This window comes from Uranotaenia lowii, chromosome 2 (genome assembly GCF_029784155.1).
Source record: "Uranotaenia lowii strain MFRU-FL chromosome 2, ASM2978415v1, whole genome shotgun sequence".
NCBI classification, from domain to species: Eukaryota; Metazoa; Arthropoda; class Insecta; order Diptera; family Culicidae; genus Uranotaenia; species Uranotaenia lowii.
The window spans coordinates 108,489,248-108,509,840 of record NC_073692.1 but is presented as its reverse complement, the minus strand read 5'-3'; the positions used below and the strand labels follow the sequence as shown (position 1 = coordinate 108,509,840).

Genomic DNA, 20,593 nt, shown 5'->3' with positions numbered 1-20,593 from the left:
AGGTCAATATTCGGTATTCGGCCGTTCGCCGAATACCACTATTCGGTACATCTCTAGTATAAATTTTTCACCAAAAAAGAAATATCCTTTTCATCTTTACAGAAATATTCAATTATAACCAGCTAGGTTCTCAAGTGACGAAAATATTATAATTTTTGAGCATCACCAAATTAGCTTTCATGACCTTTAAATCATCTTGATCTGAAATGTATGCACTGCAACATGATTTACACATTGTTTCTCAATTTTCACCATCATAAAATTATTGATTTTTCACTTTAATCAATTTTAAAACCCGTTTTTACTTAAATTTGTTGACCTGGGGCGAACAGAGCACTATTAATCAGGGCACGATGAGCGTTTTCTGCAGTATAATCTAGCAGCGAATTCAACTCGATGAAGTCAACTGAATAAAAGAGCTACAGTTTGACTTGTTTCATCTGTCGAATTGGCCTATTGGTAAGGTGTCGGAGAGGTAATCAGTAGACTCGAGTTCGATTCCTGTTCGAGGGGATTTACCATTCATGATTGGTTTTTTTTATTGTTACATTATATTGTAGCATCATCCGTCGGACAAAACACTAGAAACATAATGTATGAGCATGTGTTAATTCTTTCAATTCTACAGGCCTAGATTATTTTGTTATTGATTTGTTTGATGAATCTACGCCTCACCGTTTAGTGCAAAATGCATCGATCATGAATGATAAATGAAAAAAAATCACCTTGACCAGGAATCGAGCTCGAGTCTACTGATTACCTCTCCGACACCTTACCAATATGCCAAATCGACAGATGAAACAAGTATTGTATATGTAGCTCTATTCTTCAGTTGACTTCATCGAGTCGAATTCACTGCTAGATTCTCCGGCAGAAAATACTGATCGTGCCCTGATTAATGGTGCTTATACTGTCCCAAGAGCGATTTCATTATGCCCCTACAGCGACTGGTTTTTAACTTTCGGCAAAAAAAAAAATAAAAAATAAAAAATGCATTTTTAAACGTTTTCATCTACTTTTTCAAGTTTCATTCAATTAGGCAATAGACTATTTGAGTGTCTGAACACGAAACAATGATGTAATTCACATATTGTAGCTGTTCTCTATGGTTAAATAAGCGTTTTCCTTAAGGTGGCCGTTATGCCCTTATCTTCCCTACGGTCATTTTTTTTGAGTGACTGTACAACTGCTTTAAAGCAAAATATGCCCTTCTCAGTCATGGACTCAAATGGCTTGGGACCAAAAATAGGGATTGTTTATAACAAGGGAAGCTCCGGACACGTTCCATAAATTTTAATGGAATATACGTGGAAAACGAAAATACTCCAAAAACGACTTTTTATACTTTAATTTAATTTGGATCTTGCTTGAGAATAAATTTTTTCTAATAGCATATCAAACAATAGCTATAACGGATGGATTCTTCGGAGAATAACATTTTTTGTGCCTATTTTTCAACAAATAATTTGGAAGATTTTGGCCTCCTAAATTCAAACATTTGTCTATTTTGTCTGTCATTATAGTCTATCTAGATTTCGTCTATCTTTCACCTCTAGTTTTGGTGATATGGCGTGTCGAAATTTGTTAATTGGTCAATTTTAGGTAAAATGCATATTTCCTAGGTCATTTAATAAAGCTGCATTAAGATTAAATTTTCTTTAAAATGTTCTTTTAAATTTTCTTAAGATTTCCGTTTTTAGCAGATCTGAAAAAACAAATGAGCGGAAAATTCCAATAATATTTTCTTAACAAGCTATCAAATGTTTGTGCTAAGTGTTATTGCATTACTCTATTTGTAACGTTGATACGTTTCATGACATTTTCAAATATTATTCAAAACTACCTATGTTTAATATTCATTCTTAATTTAAGTGAGAATTTTAATCTGAAAAAATTAGATTCATAGCTTCAAAAATTGTAAGCAAGCAACATTTTAAAAAGCAGATATAAAAACAAAAAAAGAAAGATCCTTATGCTACCAAACTTTCATACAAAAAATATGAAATGTCTTATCTTATTTAATGAAGTTTAGGTATATGTTTAATTAAAAGAAGTTTTCATTAGTTAACTGACTCCACATTGTGTATGTTGTTAAATGTTAAACAGATGTAAATTGTTAAATGCAGCCACATTCCGTGGTCTATAAAAAAGAGCTCAATTCTTCTAGTTAGTGGTCATGAGATCAAATATTGGTCACGACAAACATAGTATTCTTTTTGTAGGTTTGTTGTTTAAGCATTTGTAAAACTTCCCATCGAGCATCCTTAGTGGATGTATTCGACAGCCGATAGTGGAGAGGCTAGTATCTCGTTAAAAAAATAACGGTTTTTGAATATTTTTATTTAGGCCGGAAAAAATTTCAAATCCTTCTTTTGTCATTCCGAGTAGGAACATCGAAATTTAAATAAAATACTTCAAACTTGAAATGGATATTTGTTCCAGCGTTATTAATTTTGAAGTTTATAAAAAATGATCTATATATCTTTAATATTTAGCTTTTCTGGGCAATGTTTTGTTGAAAAAGATGGATATTGCATGGAGATTTTGTGGCAGACCTAAGATAAATTTTCTTGAGATATGAATTTCCGAGACCGCAGCCACTGTCTTGAAGCTAAGATTTTCCCGATTAAAAGGGATGATAACTCCCAGTCAGTCGCTAACCGACCACTGATGATTCCATATAGCAGATTTAATCGCCATTTTAAACGAAACAAAATCTGATAGCGAACATGCAAAAACGCCCCCGTCGCTCGTCGCCATCAGCTGAACTGCATACAGATAGATGCAAACACGAAAGCCGGCAAAGTAAACGACTCTTAACGCCCAAAGTGACACGGGCCAGATCACGAGAGTGTTGCTGATGACGATGGTCTCTTAGGTTATGGTAGGTACGTGGCACACTGCAAGCAAACATAAAGTGCAGATAGTGCAAATATTAGCATCGTACACCCCTCGAGACTGGAGGATGATATTTGATCAGTAGTGTCTTCCCTCAGCGGGCGGCAACAACAAATCTTCTCCAAGAAATAATAAACAGAAAAAAAACACACACACATCCCTCGCACATCGCCGCAGCAATCTGTGGCCTTTGGCGAGTTGGCCGGGGGACACATGTATGAATGTTTGAAAAAATTATAAACAAAATATGAGCACCCTTGTGGAGTCGGACGCTTCGAAATGGCAAACCGTGCTTAACCTTTGAAGTCGACTGCCTGCCCCGTTTCTTATCGAGGGGACGGATGGGATGGAATCTAGCGCCAAAGAGAGGGTGGTCTTGCAAATTAGCCATAACACGTGTGTGAGCGGCGACTTTTTAAGAACCTATCACAAGGTGGTATGTGAACTTCTTCGGCCGCCGCCACCGGTAGCAATCCTAAAGAAGACAGACGACGATCATTGCTGGTTCTAAGCTGATCCTAGCTCTTTGCTTGTTTGAGCCCGCTAGGAACGTTCTCGATGACGATGACCTATGCGCTACCAGAGATAGCCGCTGATTTTGCTACTGGAAGAAGCGTCATCTTGAGTTTTTTATGAGTTCTTACTAGGAAAAATCGTCTCTGAAATTTATAAAGATGCATCTATAGAGATGTTTGGATATTCTATATTTGACTGTTAGTCATTCGATGAATTCCGTAGGTATCTTTTGAAGAGGTCAATTTCCTTAACCAAAAAATTGTTTAACATTTATGTTTATGTCCAGATGTTTCCTCAGTATTACAGAATAGGTAGTGTAAGTTCATGAAGTATCCATGTGCATTTCACCTTTGTTCTCAATCCTACTCCGTATATTCGGAATTAGATATAGGGTTTACTGTCCACTCGTTGAGTTGTCACAATGTCACACAGTTGTTGATATTTTGACTGTGTGTGATGCTGAGGAGATGTATGCTGCAGAGAAGGTGTATTCTGCAGCAGCCCACAAACAGTGTAGCATGGCTTCATCCGCAGGGAGCCTCAAATTATAGTGCGTCTTTATCCACGATAGAAGCTTCAAAGTTATTACTCTACCTTTTGTGTAGTGTAGGTGTTGGGTGCTGTGGGAAATACCTACATACATACCTTGACCTTTTTTGCAGCGATCCTTACATGAAGGGGGAAAAGTTCTGTCGGGGGATACCTTCGGGGTAGAGAGTCTCACGAAGTCTAGTGAACCCCTCAAGTTGGTGTAGGATGCCATCATTGTCGGGAAACATCCGAGTCGTAGTGTTAAATGTTCCGATCTCGTGCTGTGGCAGGCATGAGTCTAGAATAACCCCTCGCAGAGGAGTTCAAGGGAATCTTTCGTTGGCGGGGTATACCAAGCGTCTAGTGTGGCCCTCGATGCCGGACGAGCCATTCGAGTCGATGTAGGATGACGCCTTTTTAGGGAATAGTTCGCGCATTACGTAAAGGGCTGGGGGAAATGGTGAGGGTCGGACCGGTCGGCAATCGTTTGATCTCGCGAGTGATTTACGAATTAATAGTGAAATATTTACAACAAAGGGGCTTATGTGCTGATAAATGGTGTTTGAATAGGTGAAGATTTGGAAAATGCTGAAATTGGAGAGTGATAAGTGACAGGAAAGGTGTTATAGTGGATTAAAATTCAACCTATTTAGCAATTATAAAATGGCCTCATTTAATTGAAAAAATGACTACAGTGGTATTAGTGGGACCTGTAATACCAAGCAGAACGAAAATCTGGCACAGGGGAGGGCGAAATATACGTTGTCTGTATTGGTTGGATTGGCGAATAGAGAAGCCAGAAATTGAGAAATCCATTGATCGACCATGTTGGAACGCGCACAAAAACTGGTGAGATCAATCCAATTTAATATGTTTGATAGTTTGGTTTAAACTGATAATCCATTTTTTTCTTTTTGAAACCTGAAAAATTACATTAATTTCTGTGTTGATAACATAAATTTCTATATGAGTTCCCTATGAAATTCTAAAACTGTTGAGTAGGTAATTGAATGTCGGTGGGTGGTGATAGGTTCGGCATGTATTAACCCCACATGTAAGCAAAAAAGTAGTAAGAAATTTCTGTTGGGCCTATCCGGTAAATAGCAGTTTAGTAAAATGGCACCTCAGAGGTTAGAAACTGCATTGAGGAATCGAACCGAGTTTCTTGAAATGTGAAATGTTCTAAAAATCCACCTTTTTGAATATTTTGTACAGCCAGAATATGAACAAATTAAAATGGTGTGTGTGGTATGACTGACCGTTGAAAATTTTCTCACCTTTCATATTTCTCTGAGACGCATACATACACATTGAAGCTGTTTCATTTACTTTACAAACACAGATTACAGATTTGAAATAACGGGAGTTGAGTAGTCATTACACCTTGCCGTGTTCAGCTTAACGATGGGGTAGCGAATTGGAAACATGCATCATTGCTATATATCGAAATGATTGATGACTGTGGGGGCATTGGATTGGTGGATTGAACGGGCAATGAAGGGCGATAGAAGGCATTTGTAAGGGGATGAACATTGTTAAGTGGTTCATTCGAGTTGAAGATTGGTTGTGCTTAGTAGAAAATAAGAATGAATTACAAATTGACATGACTTGCCTTCACATATACATTGGAGGTTAAATGAACATGCAATAAGAAAATAACGGGAAAAAATCTTAAGACGGATTTCGATAGTAGCAGGTAGGCATCATTGATATGGCATGAAGAAATAGGATGAAACAGAGGTCGGCAACCTGCTGCTCGAATATCAAATTATTGACAGGTAGAAGATTCGAAAAATAATATACTCTTCCTTTAAAATAGAACCGTGAAATAATTGACAGAATCAAAACAAAGATGATTGCTATCTAAATGAAAGTTATGGAAATTCCGAAATTATTTTACAAAAATTGGTAAGAAAACAACAATTAATTTACAAATATGCTCAGACTTCCTTCAAACATTCAACATAAAAGTTTTGATTTGATTTCGAGTTGTCACTTGTTGCAAATTGTATTGTTTGTATATTCTTGGGGTGAATAATGTAGAAAATGGTGTAAATTGTAATCACTGGCTCCACCGACCAAGAAAAATCGACCTCTGGGCCTCTGAAATAAGAGAATTATTGAAACACTGATGAATTCTGAGGACCGAGAAATCAATGGGTGGTACAGGAAGACGATGGTTTTGTAAGTAATGCATGATGGTTGTGAGTATGTGTAGAGTTTTATGATTAGAAAGATATGCTTTTGTTGGAGTCTCAAGTAAGTGCGCTAAGGTATTATTAATATGTACATCTGGTAAATGAAGGTTAAGTATGGTAAATGAAAAAAAGACGGTAAGATATATTTTTATCAAAATAATTATACCTTTGTTAAAAATGCAACATTCATTAAATACGAGTCGATCTTTCATTGTACTAATTAAAAGATTGAAAGTCTAATCATAATTGCATGACCCATTTGGTCATGTGGCTATGATTGGGCGGGGCTTATTGACAAGGAAAGTAACCTCGGAATGTGCAGCTAGGTCTCTGTCATTCTGAAATGGGTTACTGGAATTTCAATAGAGCTAACACCTCCAGCACCCGCAACTGAACCAAATTAATCAAAATGATTAACACTGGTCCTTTTGCATAACATACCTGCCAGTTCAGGGGGTCGTTGGATGGAACACACACACACACACATAGTTCGCGCATTACGTAAAGGCTCGCGAGTGTGTGATATGTGCAAGTCCAGAATAAAATGCTCTGGGTCGATATACGAAGGGAAAACGTGTTAACCCTCAAGTTTTTGTGATAAGAGGTCAGACCTCAAGCTGTTAGAAGAGAGGCTAGATCTCGAGTGATCAAGTCGAGTTGTCAAGAGTCAATGCGATGAGATCATGGTCATGTCATGGCCAAGACGCGGAGCGGGGGTGTGCCACAGGAAACGTGCCCGAACAAACTGAGCGAAATAGTCAACGAGCTATTCCCACAGGACGACGAAGTTTCATGGCCGAGGGTTCTATATGATTGGGACACGCGTGAAGAGGAGCAGATGTCTCTGGTGGAACCACTGACTATGGGACATTACCAAATCCCTCCAGCCTAACAAAGCTCCGGGTCCGGATGGCATCCCTAACGTTGCAGTGAAGGCCGCGCTCATGGAACATCCCGAAATATTCCGGTCATCCCTGCAACAATACGTGGATGAGAGGGTCTTTCAAGACGTGTGGAAGCGGCAGCGATTGGTGCTCTTGCCAAAACCGGGTAAGCCACCAGGTGACCCATCAGCTGGAAAGGTGGAAAGGTGCAAATTGCTGATGAAGATGTTAACAAAATAGTTTCTCGTTACTTCAATTTAACTATACCGATGCGTGAAACGGTTGCTCCCGAAAGGTGTAGATGACTCCTCTTGAAAATTTGTTTCTTTTTAAATCGCTGAACATAACACCTAGTCCACGGGGATGCAGTTCCGTGAATTCGTGGATCAGCCAAAAAGCTTCAACCTTCGGCTTTAGACTTCTACCCCATCGATACAACTCTTCCAGTCAACCACACCGATAGTTTATTAGACCCTCTTAGGAAGAGGAGACGAGACCGGTTTTGCGCAGTGGTCACCCTTGATGTGAAGAATGCCTTCAACAGCGTCAGCTGGGCGGTGATTGCGTCGTCGCTCATTCGTATGAGGATTCCGGCATATATCTGTAGGACAGTGGGGTTTTACTTCCGTGATCGCCAACTACAGTATATGACCAGTGAGGGACTGGAAAAAGTGAGTGTCTCGGCAGGGGTTCCACAAGGATCGATACTTGGGCCGGTATTTTGGAACATCGTTTACGACGAACCGCTGAGACTGCGTCTCCCCACCGGAGTAAGACTTGTGGGACTGCTGGCATCGGCCCCATCAACCGGTGAGGTCCAGCTACTCACCACAGTAGCGATCGAGAAAGTGGAAATCGAATCCAATCTTGCGATCAAGCACCTGAGGGTGATGATCGACGACCGGTGAGCAGGGAATCCAAAAATCGCTATCCTCCGATAGAATTTGCCGATCAAAACACCCGTGAGAGAGATTTTCTTCCTCAAGAACACTATACCTAGCGTCTATCAACTTCAATTTTGCTCCCGATAAGTTGTGCTTTCCGATTCAAATTTATCGTCTCTTGTAACGTTAAGGATAAAGCAACAACAATTTGCTGGCACCCAAGGACGACACCAACAATTGCTTGATGCACAAGGTGCCGGGCCGACCCGACCGGTAGACGCACCAACAAAAAATACCAAAAATACCAACAATTGCCTGATGACACACAAAGTGCCGGGCCGGACCGACCCGATCGGTAGACGCACCCACAAAAAATACCAACAATTGCTTGATGACGCACAAGGTGCCGGGCCGACCCGAGCGGTAGACGCACCATCAAAAATACCAACAATTGCACGGGGCGCACATCAAGAAATCTGATGCCCACTACAGCAAAGTTCGAACGAGTTATCTTGATCGGCATTGGAAAGGGATGAGAAGTCATCAGTTTTTAAAATTTATCGCTAAGTGTTACACAAGTGATAAACCAGTTATCATTATCAGATCGGTTCGATTGGTTTCCCTGCCGGTGAGCTTTACGGCCCACGTCGACTACGCCTGTAAAAGAGCGGCAATGGCGACAGCAGCCCTCTCACGGGCCATGTCGAACAACTTGACAATTCGTTACAGCAGAAGGAGGGTCCTGGCGAGCGTGACCTCGTCCATTTCGCGGTACGGAGCAGCAGCCTTGAGCAGGCAGTGTAATATGCAGAAGCTCTGCAGTGTGCAGCGGTTGATGAACCTGCGAGTTATCAGCGCATACCGAACGGTGTCCTCGGTAGCTGCTGATGTTATGGCGAGGGTCATGCCCATCTCGGTCTTGAGGTTCGAGGTTCGAAGGGGTACGCACTAACATGCTTGCCGCCTACGGACCAGCCACGACAGCCGACAACATCGTGCGGAGAATGTGTGAGGATACCAATAATTGGCGCGTGGTCAGCGATGGTTTCACCCGGATCATGACTGCCCTGCAGAGAAGTTAGAACCAGCACCAGTCCGCGACCGGTGGAGGGTGACTCGTTCGTTGAGGAGCATCTGAGTAGTGTGCGTCCGATCCTGGCAGTAAAGCATACAAAGATAAGACTTTACCTTCTGCGTTTGCCTAGCTGCCTGGTACGTCGCGCTTCTGTATGTGGGATACCTCCACCGTTACCGTCGCGGAATATCTGAGTCAAACGCGCCCTCTGCGGTGGAGGCTGTGGGGATAAGACATGACCTTTTCCGCAGTCGAACTCGCAGGGAGAAGAGTACTCACGTCGCGGAGTACTCTCGGTAGAGTAGTCTCACGTCGCCGTCGGATGAGCCACTCGAGTCGGGTAGGATGACATCACCGTCGAGATTCATCTGAGTCGCATGCGTTAAAGACCCGTACGTGTGCTGTGACAGGCGCGAGTCTAGAATAAGCTGCTCTCGATTCGGCACACGGCAGGCAAAAAACCTAGGGTTGCCAGCAAAAAGGGAGGAGGAAGACCGGACCACGGTCGAAGTAGTATGCCCTTTCGGCGATCCAAGCAGTAAAGCATACAAAGATAAGACTCTACCTTCCGCGTATGCCGAGTTGTTAGGTACGTCGCTAACGTTGTGTAGGATACCTCCACCGCTGCGGAGTATCTGAGTAGAACGCGCTCCCTACGAGGGAAGCTGCGGGGATAAGACTTGACCTTTTTCGAAGTCGTACTCGTAGGGGGAAGAGTATTTACGCCGCGAAATACTCTCGGCTAGGGTGACTTTATGTCGTGGGCGAGTGGGTCACTCGAGTCAATGTAGTATGACGTCTTCGCCGGGAATCATCCGAGAAGTTTCGTAAAGCCCCGGACGTGTGCTGTGACAGGCGCGAGTCCATGATCTGCTGCTCTCGATTCGGCACACGGACGGGCAAAGAGGAGAGGGCCTTGAACCAAGCCAAGCGGAGCCAAGATCTCGAGTCGTTAGAGGAGAGGTTATTGGTCTCTTGCAGTGGTCTCGAACAGAAACGGAGCGCACAATAGTCGTGGAAACCAAGCGAGCCTCGTGTTGCGAGTAAAGGCCGGACCTCGAGTCGTCAGAGGAAAGGTCCTTAGTCTTGAATTGTAACATCATGCAGGGTATATATACTGGAGTTTGGACTTGAAACTGAGTTAGCCGATGAGCGCTTAATCGTGGACTTGGTCTCCTATCTCGGGTTCAGCCTTCGATGCAGTTCCGGATGGGAATTATGACCAGAGGCCCCAGGTGGACTTTATAGCGTAGGAGTTCTTAGTATCATGAGTCGTCCAATTGCACTCATGGATCGATCGCTCGCTGTGTCTTGGAATGCAATCCGTTAAAAGAATTTACCACCTGGGTGATCAACTAGTAACAAACCACTATGAGGAGAGGGCAGATTCCGAGTCGTCAGAGGAGATATCAGGCCTTGAGTCGTTTAGAGGTATGTATGCGTTAACCTCGAGTCATTACGAGGAGAGGGAAGATCTTAAGCATTCAAAGGAGAGATCAGGCATCAAGTTGTAAAAACGGAAAGCGTACTAGTGTGAGTATGATCTTTACCCATTGAAGGATAAATTATCAACAGTTCAAGGTGGGAACGAAGGTCCCCCAAAATGACTTTACAGGAGGTATACGTACAGTATGTATACGTACAGTGGTCCCGTTCCGTTAATAAACCCAGAGTAGAAAGCTGGGTTGACGCGATGGCTCGCCGTGTCTTGTACTTAAATCCGTAAATAAGAATTTATGAGCTAGGTAACCAGTTAATGAGAAGAAATCTTCAGTGCTATATATTTGGTTGAGGCATCCAGAACTGTCATATTCAACCGGATACGAAGCTCTGTTGTGGAAACAACCTGGTTGAGAGGAGTCTCGTAAAGCGGAATAAGAAAATTTAATACAGATCAACGGTTTTATGATCGCTGGTGATAAAATCGATAAGAGAACCAGGCAGAATCCGTGCTAAGACGAGACTTCAAAACACCCTTAGCCCCTTATAAACTTTACATTGAAGAAAAATGTTTTTGAAGTCATTTATCTAAAAGAATTAAAACACTGATGGTCTACCCGATAAAAATCATTTTTGAGAAATATTTTTTGTAGATCCGCAAAGCAACACGAAAAAAAAAATCCCATAATAAGGGTGCACTACTTACATGTTTGGTACTGTCGAACAGGCTGAGCTGGGCTTCCTGTACCTGACCTTGTACGCAGTAATCCCGGGGGGTACAAACTTGAGGCTCCGGGCACGGTACCGGATAATCGTAGCCAGCCGAAGTGACCGAGGTTTTCTTGAAGAAGGGCTTCAGCTGGACCCCGGTGGTGACGGTGTGGGTACTGTAACCACCTCCCGATTCCTGCTGCCGGGTGACAGACGGCGTTCCTTGATCTAGAATTTCAAAGTTTGGTTGGGGTTTTGAGAGAGAGTTGGCGGTTAGTAAGAGAAGAATGATAATTGGTTGGGGAGAGGAGAGAAAACGCTTTTTTATAGAGGAAAATCATGCTGTTAGCGTTAAGCGAAAATTACTTGGCGAGTCTGCCGTATTGGTTCCGACTCCGACTCCAGTAGCGGTAGAAGTAGTACTGGTTGTGACGCCAGTGTTAGTGTTAGTACGAACGCCACCCTGCTGCCCCGTAGTAGAAGTACCCGTTAAAGTGGTACCAGTTGTGGTTCCAGTCGTGGTTCCAGTTGTAGTAGTTCTGGTAATGCCTGTGTTAGTTCTAGATTGAGTAGCAACGACGTTAGTTCCGGTGGTGGTGCCAGTGCTTCCAGGTGGGAAGCCAGGAGCTATGCCGGTCGAAGTCGAAGTCTGGGTACGGCGGAAGGTTGTTGCTGTTGAAACTCCTCCGCGAGCTGCCCCTGGGGGTCCACCTTGTCCAAACTGGGATGTTGCTTGTGTAGATGACACCTGGGTTTGAGTTCTGGTACCTCCAGCTATAGCAGTTCCCCGTTGAGTTGAGGTTGATGTTGATCCTGCTCCGCTAGCTGTCCTCTGCACGTTGGTTTGCTGCTGAACGTTCGTCTGTTGAGTATTGATTCCGGTAACTCCGACTCCTGCACCTGCTGCCGTAACACCTCGGCCTGCTCCAGCAACCCCTCCTCCTGCTGATCCGGCCTGGAAGTTCCGTGTAGTTGATGTTGTGGTCTTCGAAATCGTAGTTCCTCCACCGAACGTAGCGATGCCTCCCTGGGATGAAGTCTGCGTACCGATGGTCCTCTGTTCTGCTGATTGACGACCTGAAAGATCCAGCTGTTCCCCGGCTGCCCCAGCCTTTGCCGCAGCCGCGGCAGCTTCCGCGGTCTCACCCGGAATCTTCTGAACACCACCACCTATTTTAGTAGCTTTGAAGGGAGTTTCAGGCGCAACCCACCAGTAGGTGGTTTGCTTTTTATTATCATGCGGTATTATATCGGAAGGATCCCCACCACCCTGAGCCTGACGTTTCACTAGAGAATGGGCATCTGTATTACTCTGAAATGCGTTGGCCGCCCGGAAACCCTGTCCGGCCGAGATGAATTCCGGCCGGAAGTTCAGTTGGGCCGATGCCAGCCCTATGCAAAGCAGGCCTACCAAGGCCCCACTTCGGAGGTTCATCTGTGGAGAGAGACAAGGGGGTTCAGGATTATTTTGGTTTGGTCGAATTTGAATGATTTATTTTGATCAAGTGCTTCCGTGTTCCAGGCTTAACACATTCGTCGCTTCATCTTACAGACACTTTTTTATTCAATTTTAGGGGACTTTCAATCGGTTATTCGAAGGCAGTTTGTCTTTTCGATCGGATTGGCAGGTTTTTTTTGATCAGCTAAAAAACTTTGTAGTTAGTTTATAGTAGACTTTATTAATACTTAAAGGCCCGAAGTTTTAAAAAGTCTATCATCCAAACTCAAAAAGCTGAAATGTTCAATTTTCAGGGCCGAGTTGTACTAAATAAATGTTGAGTGACAAAGTTTGTTGAGTTTAAATTTATTAATCATTCATTATCTATACATTAAAGAAATAAGAGCTACGTAATCAAAAGGAGAAACACCTTTCTTAAAAAAAACTTGTTTTGCATGTCAGTTTACCATTAGATTGGATTAAAATTTAACCGGTGATAAGGGAATCGAATGCATCGCAACCAAGCTGTTTCTGCCATCATCTGCTAACAAGCCAATTAGAAATGAACCCGCTTATTTTAGACTAGAACACCGAAAGCCCGGGGCAAAACAATCGATCACTTCACAGATTCATTAACACCCAGTTATCACCGTTGTTGGAAGTAGTTGCAATTCGCTGCTTTTGCTGCCGGTGTATTTTTTCTACCCACGCACTATGCTAATCGAAAAAAAGATTGGGAATTTTTCCCACATCAGCTCCAATTCTTGCTGGTTTGACCTTACTCACCCGCGGTTTGCCAATCTAAGGAAATACTTTTCGTTAAGTGCGGGGGTGTTCTGCTGCGTTTAGGTGCGTAAACATTTGTTGCTTATCATCTCGGCATCTTCTTGATTATCGTATACGGTAAAGGTAGTTGTATGAGATGGTAGATTACCCTAAAGAAGCATAGCGCAAATATTTGAGATGCTATTTTTTCTACCTCTTCTACTATGAAGTAGGAACAGGCAGCAGCATCCGCCACCGGTCGATGACGAAGATTTATCGCTTGATTTGTTGACTTTTTACATGCACTCTCGCGAGCTTTGCAGTTTGCTGCATTGAGATGTTCAATCTTCACCGAGCAATGTGTTTGGTACGGTACCTATACTCTTGGAGGGTTTTATGATAGAGTGCTCTTTTCTAGAGAACAGCTGATTAACCTAATGGTGCATTGTTGGTTTTCTGAATGATATTACCGCTTAATTAGGCACCCGGTTTTTTTTTAATCAGGGTTCATGCGGCTGTGTTATTTATTTTATTGAACTGCCCAAGGCGCTGTTTAAGGTAATATCTAAATTTTATGGTTGAAACCTTTGGAAAATCACCTTGAAAATCACCAATTTATATAACACTTAAGTTGATCATTTTAAAAGCGTGTACCTCATTATCGGATATCTGTTTCCAATGCCACGAGATAATCACAAAACGATCACCTCAACATGACTGACAACTTCAATCATCATAAGCTAGAAAGAACAATCAATCAACTGTCGACTGGAACCTAGCGATACGGATACGGTCCTATCGAAATCTTGGACAACCCCAAATCGATTATCGTAACAAATTATGTTTCGGGGTAGCCACGGCAATTTGGTCCACAAGAAAGTTCAAAGAGCTTGCTTCCAATTTCGGAGCGCCAGCCCTCTTTTTGTGTAATGGACACGTTTTTAGGAATGACCTCTCGCACTAATGACAGTGTTTAGCTGTTAATACAAATCTAGACTGAAAAAAAACAAATCTAGATAGCTTGAAGGGGTTTACTGATGCTAACCATTTAACTTCAGGGTGAAAAATATGACACGAATCCGAAACATTATTCATCGAAGAATAAAGCTTAGTGCACTTAGAAATGGGACAATTACGAATGCGTGCATCTCAAAAACCATTCGTTCGATCCATGATCGATGATCGATGATGATCCATGATCGTTCCTATGAAGCAAATTTAGGTAATCTTATGATAATTCATGAAAAAATTTCAAAAAAATTATTTATCAGTTTTTATGTGCAAAATGTCTACTTTATTCATGGTATCTCCCATCGGCCGGTGCACACTTTTTTCAGTTATGATGTTGATCAGTTTTTCCAACTTAGACTTCGTCTAATCTGTTTTTAAGGTGGCTGCATCCTCCTCCTTCAATTTCTGCTAGATTTTGGTCCAATACTTCTCTTTTTGAAGAAACTAAAGGCAATTTAAGTGGTTACAGCTGTTTCAAAATAAACAAAACTCGATAATTTTTGTGCCATTTAATAGGCTTTGAAATGGAATTGCTTCTGGATAAATCTGTCAATTACGAAGTAAAACCATCATGAGATTGAACTTGAATGTTAATCGGTTAGTATAGATCATAGGCTGCGAAGCCTATGATTACAAGTACAAAATTACTCTTTTTTGGCTTTTAAAAACAGCGAAAACCAAAGCTTTCGTTTTCAAAATTTTTGTACTTTTTCACAGGAGCAGAATTTTGACAAATCATTATATTTTATACATTACAACCAGCAAATACAAACTTTAATCTGCTAAGGACCTTGCCACGAGCAGACATGTAATAGGATTCAAACGCTGGAATTTGTTTTAAATAGGGTTTTTCATGAGTTTTGTCGTCCATTAGAAATCATCTGTCTCAAAGCCTCGGAAGCGGCTATAGAGCTTGCGGGCTCTGGAACGAGCCAAAACTTGTTGTTTGAGGTTAGATTTGAATGACTCATAACTAGGCAACACTTTCGGGTAATCGGAGAAACTTTTTTTGAACATTTCAGCGAGCTATACTTAGTTTTTTGCTTATTAAAAATTAAAAATTCTAGTAACGGGTGTTAAATAAAAAATGAGAATGTTTTCAATACCTTTCAGTAATTCAAATAAAGAGCGTAAAATTTTCTTTCTCCAAGAAAATTGCTCTTTGGGCTCTCTAGAAACAGTAGGCGTGTTTGGTTTTGCTAGTTTGAATTTAGTCAAAGCAAAGATGGCGTCGAAACAGAACGTGCTCCGCGAACGCATTGTACGGTTCTACGAAACGCATTTCCAGCAAGGAAAAAAGTTATCGGTGGCACATTTTCAGGAAGAAAATGTATGTACCTGTCAGTACGGTATATCGTATCCTGGGTTCCCTGAACGTAGAGCGGAAGGTCGGAAGTGGTCGTCCGGTGACGATAATGACGAAGCAGAGGAAGACATTGTTAAAGAAGCTGTTTGACAACAAGAACGCAACCAGCCCGCGTGACCCTCAAGATGGAAGGAATCGTCTGCAGGAAGAAGACGAGGTCGCCGGAGTACACGGAGGAGCAGATTGAGACGGTTAAATCACAGTGTCGGTGGATGACCAAAAAATACCGCGGGACGTCATTCGTTCTGGCTGGCTGGCGTATTTTGAGAAGAAAAAGATACCGTTCGTGCCGAAAGATCGTAACCCAACAAACTTGCCCCAGTGCCGCCCAATAGAAGATTTCTTTGGCTCACTCAGTGCCCTAGTGTATAAAAACAATTGGAGGGCCAAAGACACGAAACAACTGACTACAAGAATCCGGAATTGTATCCGGAAAATGGACGTAAGTGCCGTACAACGTTCTTGTGAGAATGCTAGACAAAGTTGCGTCGAACATCAGACCACGGCCCTTACTCAAACATTCACTGACATTTTTTTGAAGAAAATACATTATGTTATTGATAAAAAAATACTGAAATCGATGAAAAAAAATAACCATTTTTTTATATGTGATTGAAAAAATTCTCATTTTTTATTTAACACCCGTTATGAAACTTGACTTCCCTGATGACCCTTCACCGTAGTTACCGAGCAAGTGCTTGTCTACAAGGCTTGATTTGATTTTTGTGAACTTTTTCGACAGTGTTTGCAACATTTCCACTACTCTTACACAGTATTTCTTGGAATAATCAACGGTTTTGTCAGCTATCAATTAAAAAATGACGGATTTTGAAGGAAACTGTGCAAAGTATTTTTTTTTTCATTTTCTCTTGCATCGTAAATATCTCAGAAACGCGTAAATTTAAAACTTTGAAAAAAAAATAGGTCTGATAGTACTTTTAATTGGCAACAAAAGGTTGTCGAAACTTTGAACGTGCAATAACTAATAAATGAGATATCAGCAAAAGAAAGTGTCCGAATTCTAAAAGAACTAAGCTTTATTGTGCTGTTTCATAGATGTAAGGGAACAATATTCATGTTTCAATGGATGAAAAAAGGTTGCTATACCCATAGAAGAGGTTGCAAAAATCCAATGCCTATTAAGCAAATTTCTGGCCGGAAATGCCGAGCTGAAAAGTGAACTGTACCAAAGACGGAATGATTGGAAAAGCACTACTGGCATAAAGACTCGAGCTCCCAAGCAAAATGATGCATGACCACTACATCGTGGCTGGCTGATTGTTTCCATCCTGCTTTATCTTGTGATAGGATATTACGACATGCTTTATTTGGTTTTTTTTTCGAAACATATGCCATGCGGTTGCGCTGGGAGGACATTGCCAGTCATCAGAAAGTTTGTTAATGCTGGTCCGGCATACTGTCTTATACCGATAATTCCACCTCCAAGATAGCTCATTGTTTGATAAGAGTCTGATTTGTTATTGCTCCCGTAACTTTATTGTCCATCTGTTATTGCAAATCAAGTTAAATGGGTAAATTGTTTATTTTTATGATTAAAACATTTATTGATATTTTTTTAAATAACTTTATTGGTTTTGTTTTCGCTTTTTGGATCAATTTTTCATTTTTTGTATTTTATTACCTACATTACTATAGCTTCTTTTTAAAAGTTTATATCCTAATCTAAATAAAATAAAAAGTTAATTTTCAAGTGAATTTGAATTCAAATTCTTTAACCCTTAAGCAAGGCCGAATCAAAGGAGGCGCAAAGTGAGCAATTTACCCCAGCTTCCCGGCTCAAAGGAGGCCCCTGAGGAAAACAAAAATTTAAACATTATTTAAATCATACTGCTTTAAGTTCTAGAAAACTAGAGAAAAAAATGAAATTCGGATTTAAAATGTATAATATAACAGATAAGGGAACTCCTTTGAAATAATATCTCTAATAGTTCAACTATAATATAGATTGAGGGGCCATCCTAGTGTAAGTATTGCAGAAGTTGTTCCGCTTTTTTTTTGCTGAACAAATCAGCATAAATTTTTATAAACCTTGCATTATCTGGGCATTAGATTTTGAATTTTTCAACATAAAATTCGGACAAATTTAAGCAGAATTTGTTGATAATTAAAAAAATCAATAAGAAACCCACCTAAAATTTTCATTTAAATCTGTTTTTTAAATCCTTAAACAAAAAAGAACTTGTATTAAACAAGCACAGTAAAATTGAGCCTAGTTTAGTCCTTAGTTTGTTTTATTTGTTCACTTTACTTTGAAAACCCGGGCGTGTCCAAAAAATCTGGTGAATCTGAAATGCATACCCTACAATTAAAATAACATATCACTTTCTCTTATATATTGAATAAACAAAATGTTTCAGGAGTTTCTACCGGATGTTGTGAAAAAATCGTTACAAAATGTATCGCCTTTTACGGAGGATAGATTTACTTTTCCTTAGATTTGGGAAAATTACAGGAATTATCAGATTTCGAAAGGAATTTTTCAGAAATTTGAGAAAGTGAACAAAACTATTTAAAATCCTTTTGAAATGTAAATTTTCTCGGGCTTTGTTGGGAATAAAATTCATAAAAGCAGGAAATCTGGAATGCTCATTTTGTGAGCATTTGTCTGAGTACGAATAATGTAAAATAAATGTTAGTTTTTCGATCATTATTGAATTTACGTTGAATGATACACTCTACACCCTTTTTAATTTTCAAAAAAAAAGGTAACTGTAGTTGACTTAATAGGTTCAATGGGAAAAACTGAGTCCACTATTGAATTTTTATTCCAATTTAAATTTAATATTAGTACTTCGAATTGGAATTTTTCCAACTGATTGAGCCCAAATTTCATACTTCTGTTTCTGATGTACATTTTTTTTTATAAATTATCCTCTACTAATGGAAAAACCCTGGATTCAGTATATCATTTTGTAAATGACCATTCTCAAATTATTATTATCTTTAAAAAGCTCTCATAGTTGAATTGCGAATTTCATTGAGCGATGCTTTAAACATAAATGAGGCCCTCAGAGCCAAAGGGGTATAAGTGACAAAATGGTCGATTTTGAGTTAATGATGCCAAACGATTTTTCACATTTCAAACTATATTTATTGATTTTTTTTTTGAATTTTTGATTTCTATTTACATACTTTTACGTTCCAAAGCAAAATAAAAATTTTCGAAAAATATATGGAAAATTGCCAAACATAACAAATTAAAAGCCTGGTTTCTCGACATAAGCTTCCATGCACTTATACCCCTTTGGCTCAAAAGGCCTCAACTATTTCTACATTTTTTATCTCATCTTATTCCAAACTTATGATTCTGTTTCTTGAACATTTAATTTCCATTCTGAATTATTGTTTTCGAAGGTAACCTTTGTCACATTTTGAAGAACTTTTGACAAATGTTTCTTAATTTTTAGTAATTTCTTTAAAAAAATAAATAAATACCTAATTTTTAGTCTGTAATCCGCATTACATTTTAAAAATTTTCACCATTTTACATGAAGTCGACTTTTTTTTGTCTTTTAAAGGTATGAAAGTGAAGTAAAAATTTGAACTTGAATAATAAATTTTGATTCTCAATTTTGTATTTGGAGTTCAATTGTAATTTGATATTACGATTTTAATTTGAGACTTTAAATTAAAAGTCCAAATAACATGCGATTCTAGGTTTTGAACTTTAACTATTGAACTGTCAGTATTTCCATGGAATTTGAATTTAATTATGATGTATTTTTTTCATATTTTAGATTCTTTGTCTGAAGTCTTAATGTAACCTCCCAATAGTCATGAGGGAAATATTCATTCTGCTTTCGATGAAGCTCATACAAAGTGATTGAAAATTAAATAAAATGAGTTTTGAAATCTATCTTTCAATTTTTACAAACCAGAGATTTTTGAGTGGTGAGAGAATTATTAAATAAATTGTGATTTGAATTTTGCATCTCAGAGCTCAAATAAGCAATTTCATTTTCGATTAGTTGATTAATTCTTTCGCAATGTTTGTATCTAAAGGATTAACAATTATTGTTTGAAAATATCGGACATAATGGTTTTTAGAAGGCAATATAACGAACTCTTTACAGTTTCTTTGTATGTTTAAAATATTAGGGTAAATGATCTTGAGCGGAACCAATTGGCTCAATTCGACGCAACTCGGAACAGTTGATCAAGCGGTATGGCTTTGGGTTACATCCCAACAAATATTTTTTTAGTTCAGCGGATAGATCTTGGTTTTTGCTTTCTAATGATGATTTTTAGATTATTTTAGAGTAAATCCTAATAGCTCTAGAGCTGTTTTACTGAAGTAAGAATTCTGATCTTGAGCGGAACCACGCTGATCTTGAGCGGAACCAATATATGATCTTGAGCGGAACCATTTTCTCCTGTCAACATCTTTAATAGCTCTTATTCCTAATACTTGTGTAACTGTGAAAACTTCAATTAAATTTCATCTTTGAAGATTTTAAAGTTCAAAAATTAATTTTTTTAAGTGAAAAAAAGAAACTTAGCGTTCCAAAGCTGTTCTCAAAATATCCATTCAAATTTATTTCTTGCTTAAAAAAAGTCCAATTTTCCCTTTGATGCACTGTATCCTATTTTGAAAGAATCGATTCTCTAAACTCAAATTTTAGTTTTTTTAATCACAAAAATTAAATTCGTTAGTATATTTGATTGATTTTTTTGAATGTGCGTGTTTAGGATCATACTGCCCCGAACAACTTTTGAAGGTAACGACAAAGTTAGTAATAAAAAAGAAGATACTTTAAATTACAGATTTGGCAAAAAAACGGTACATTGCTCTAAATCAATGTTTTTGAGAAAAAAAACTCTTATTTTTTTATCCTTATTGCCTTAATTCCTTCAA

General features: G+C 39.6%; 1 protein-coding gene across 3 annotated transcripts in view; it reads right to left on the bottom strand.

Annotated features, from left to right (window-relative positions):
* LOC129744462 (inactive serine protease scarface-like) overlaps nt 1-20,593 on the bottom strand; it is a 210,786-nt gene that overhangs the window by 158,459 nt on the left and 31,734 nt on the right. For 2 of the 3 annotated variants that reach the window (XM_055736981.1, XM_055736982.1), the window contains exons 2-3: nt 11,504-12,572; nt 11,133-11,365 (exon numbers count right to left, since the gene is read on the bottom strand). In XM_055736981.1, the coding sequence (XP_055592956.1) occupies nt 11,133-11,365; nt 11,504-12,572 (1,302 nt within the window). The remainder of the gene's footprint in view (nt 1-11,132; nt 11,366-11,503; nt 12,573-20,593) is intronic. The other variant, XM_055736983.1, reaches the window with a different exon arrangement.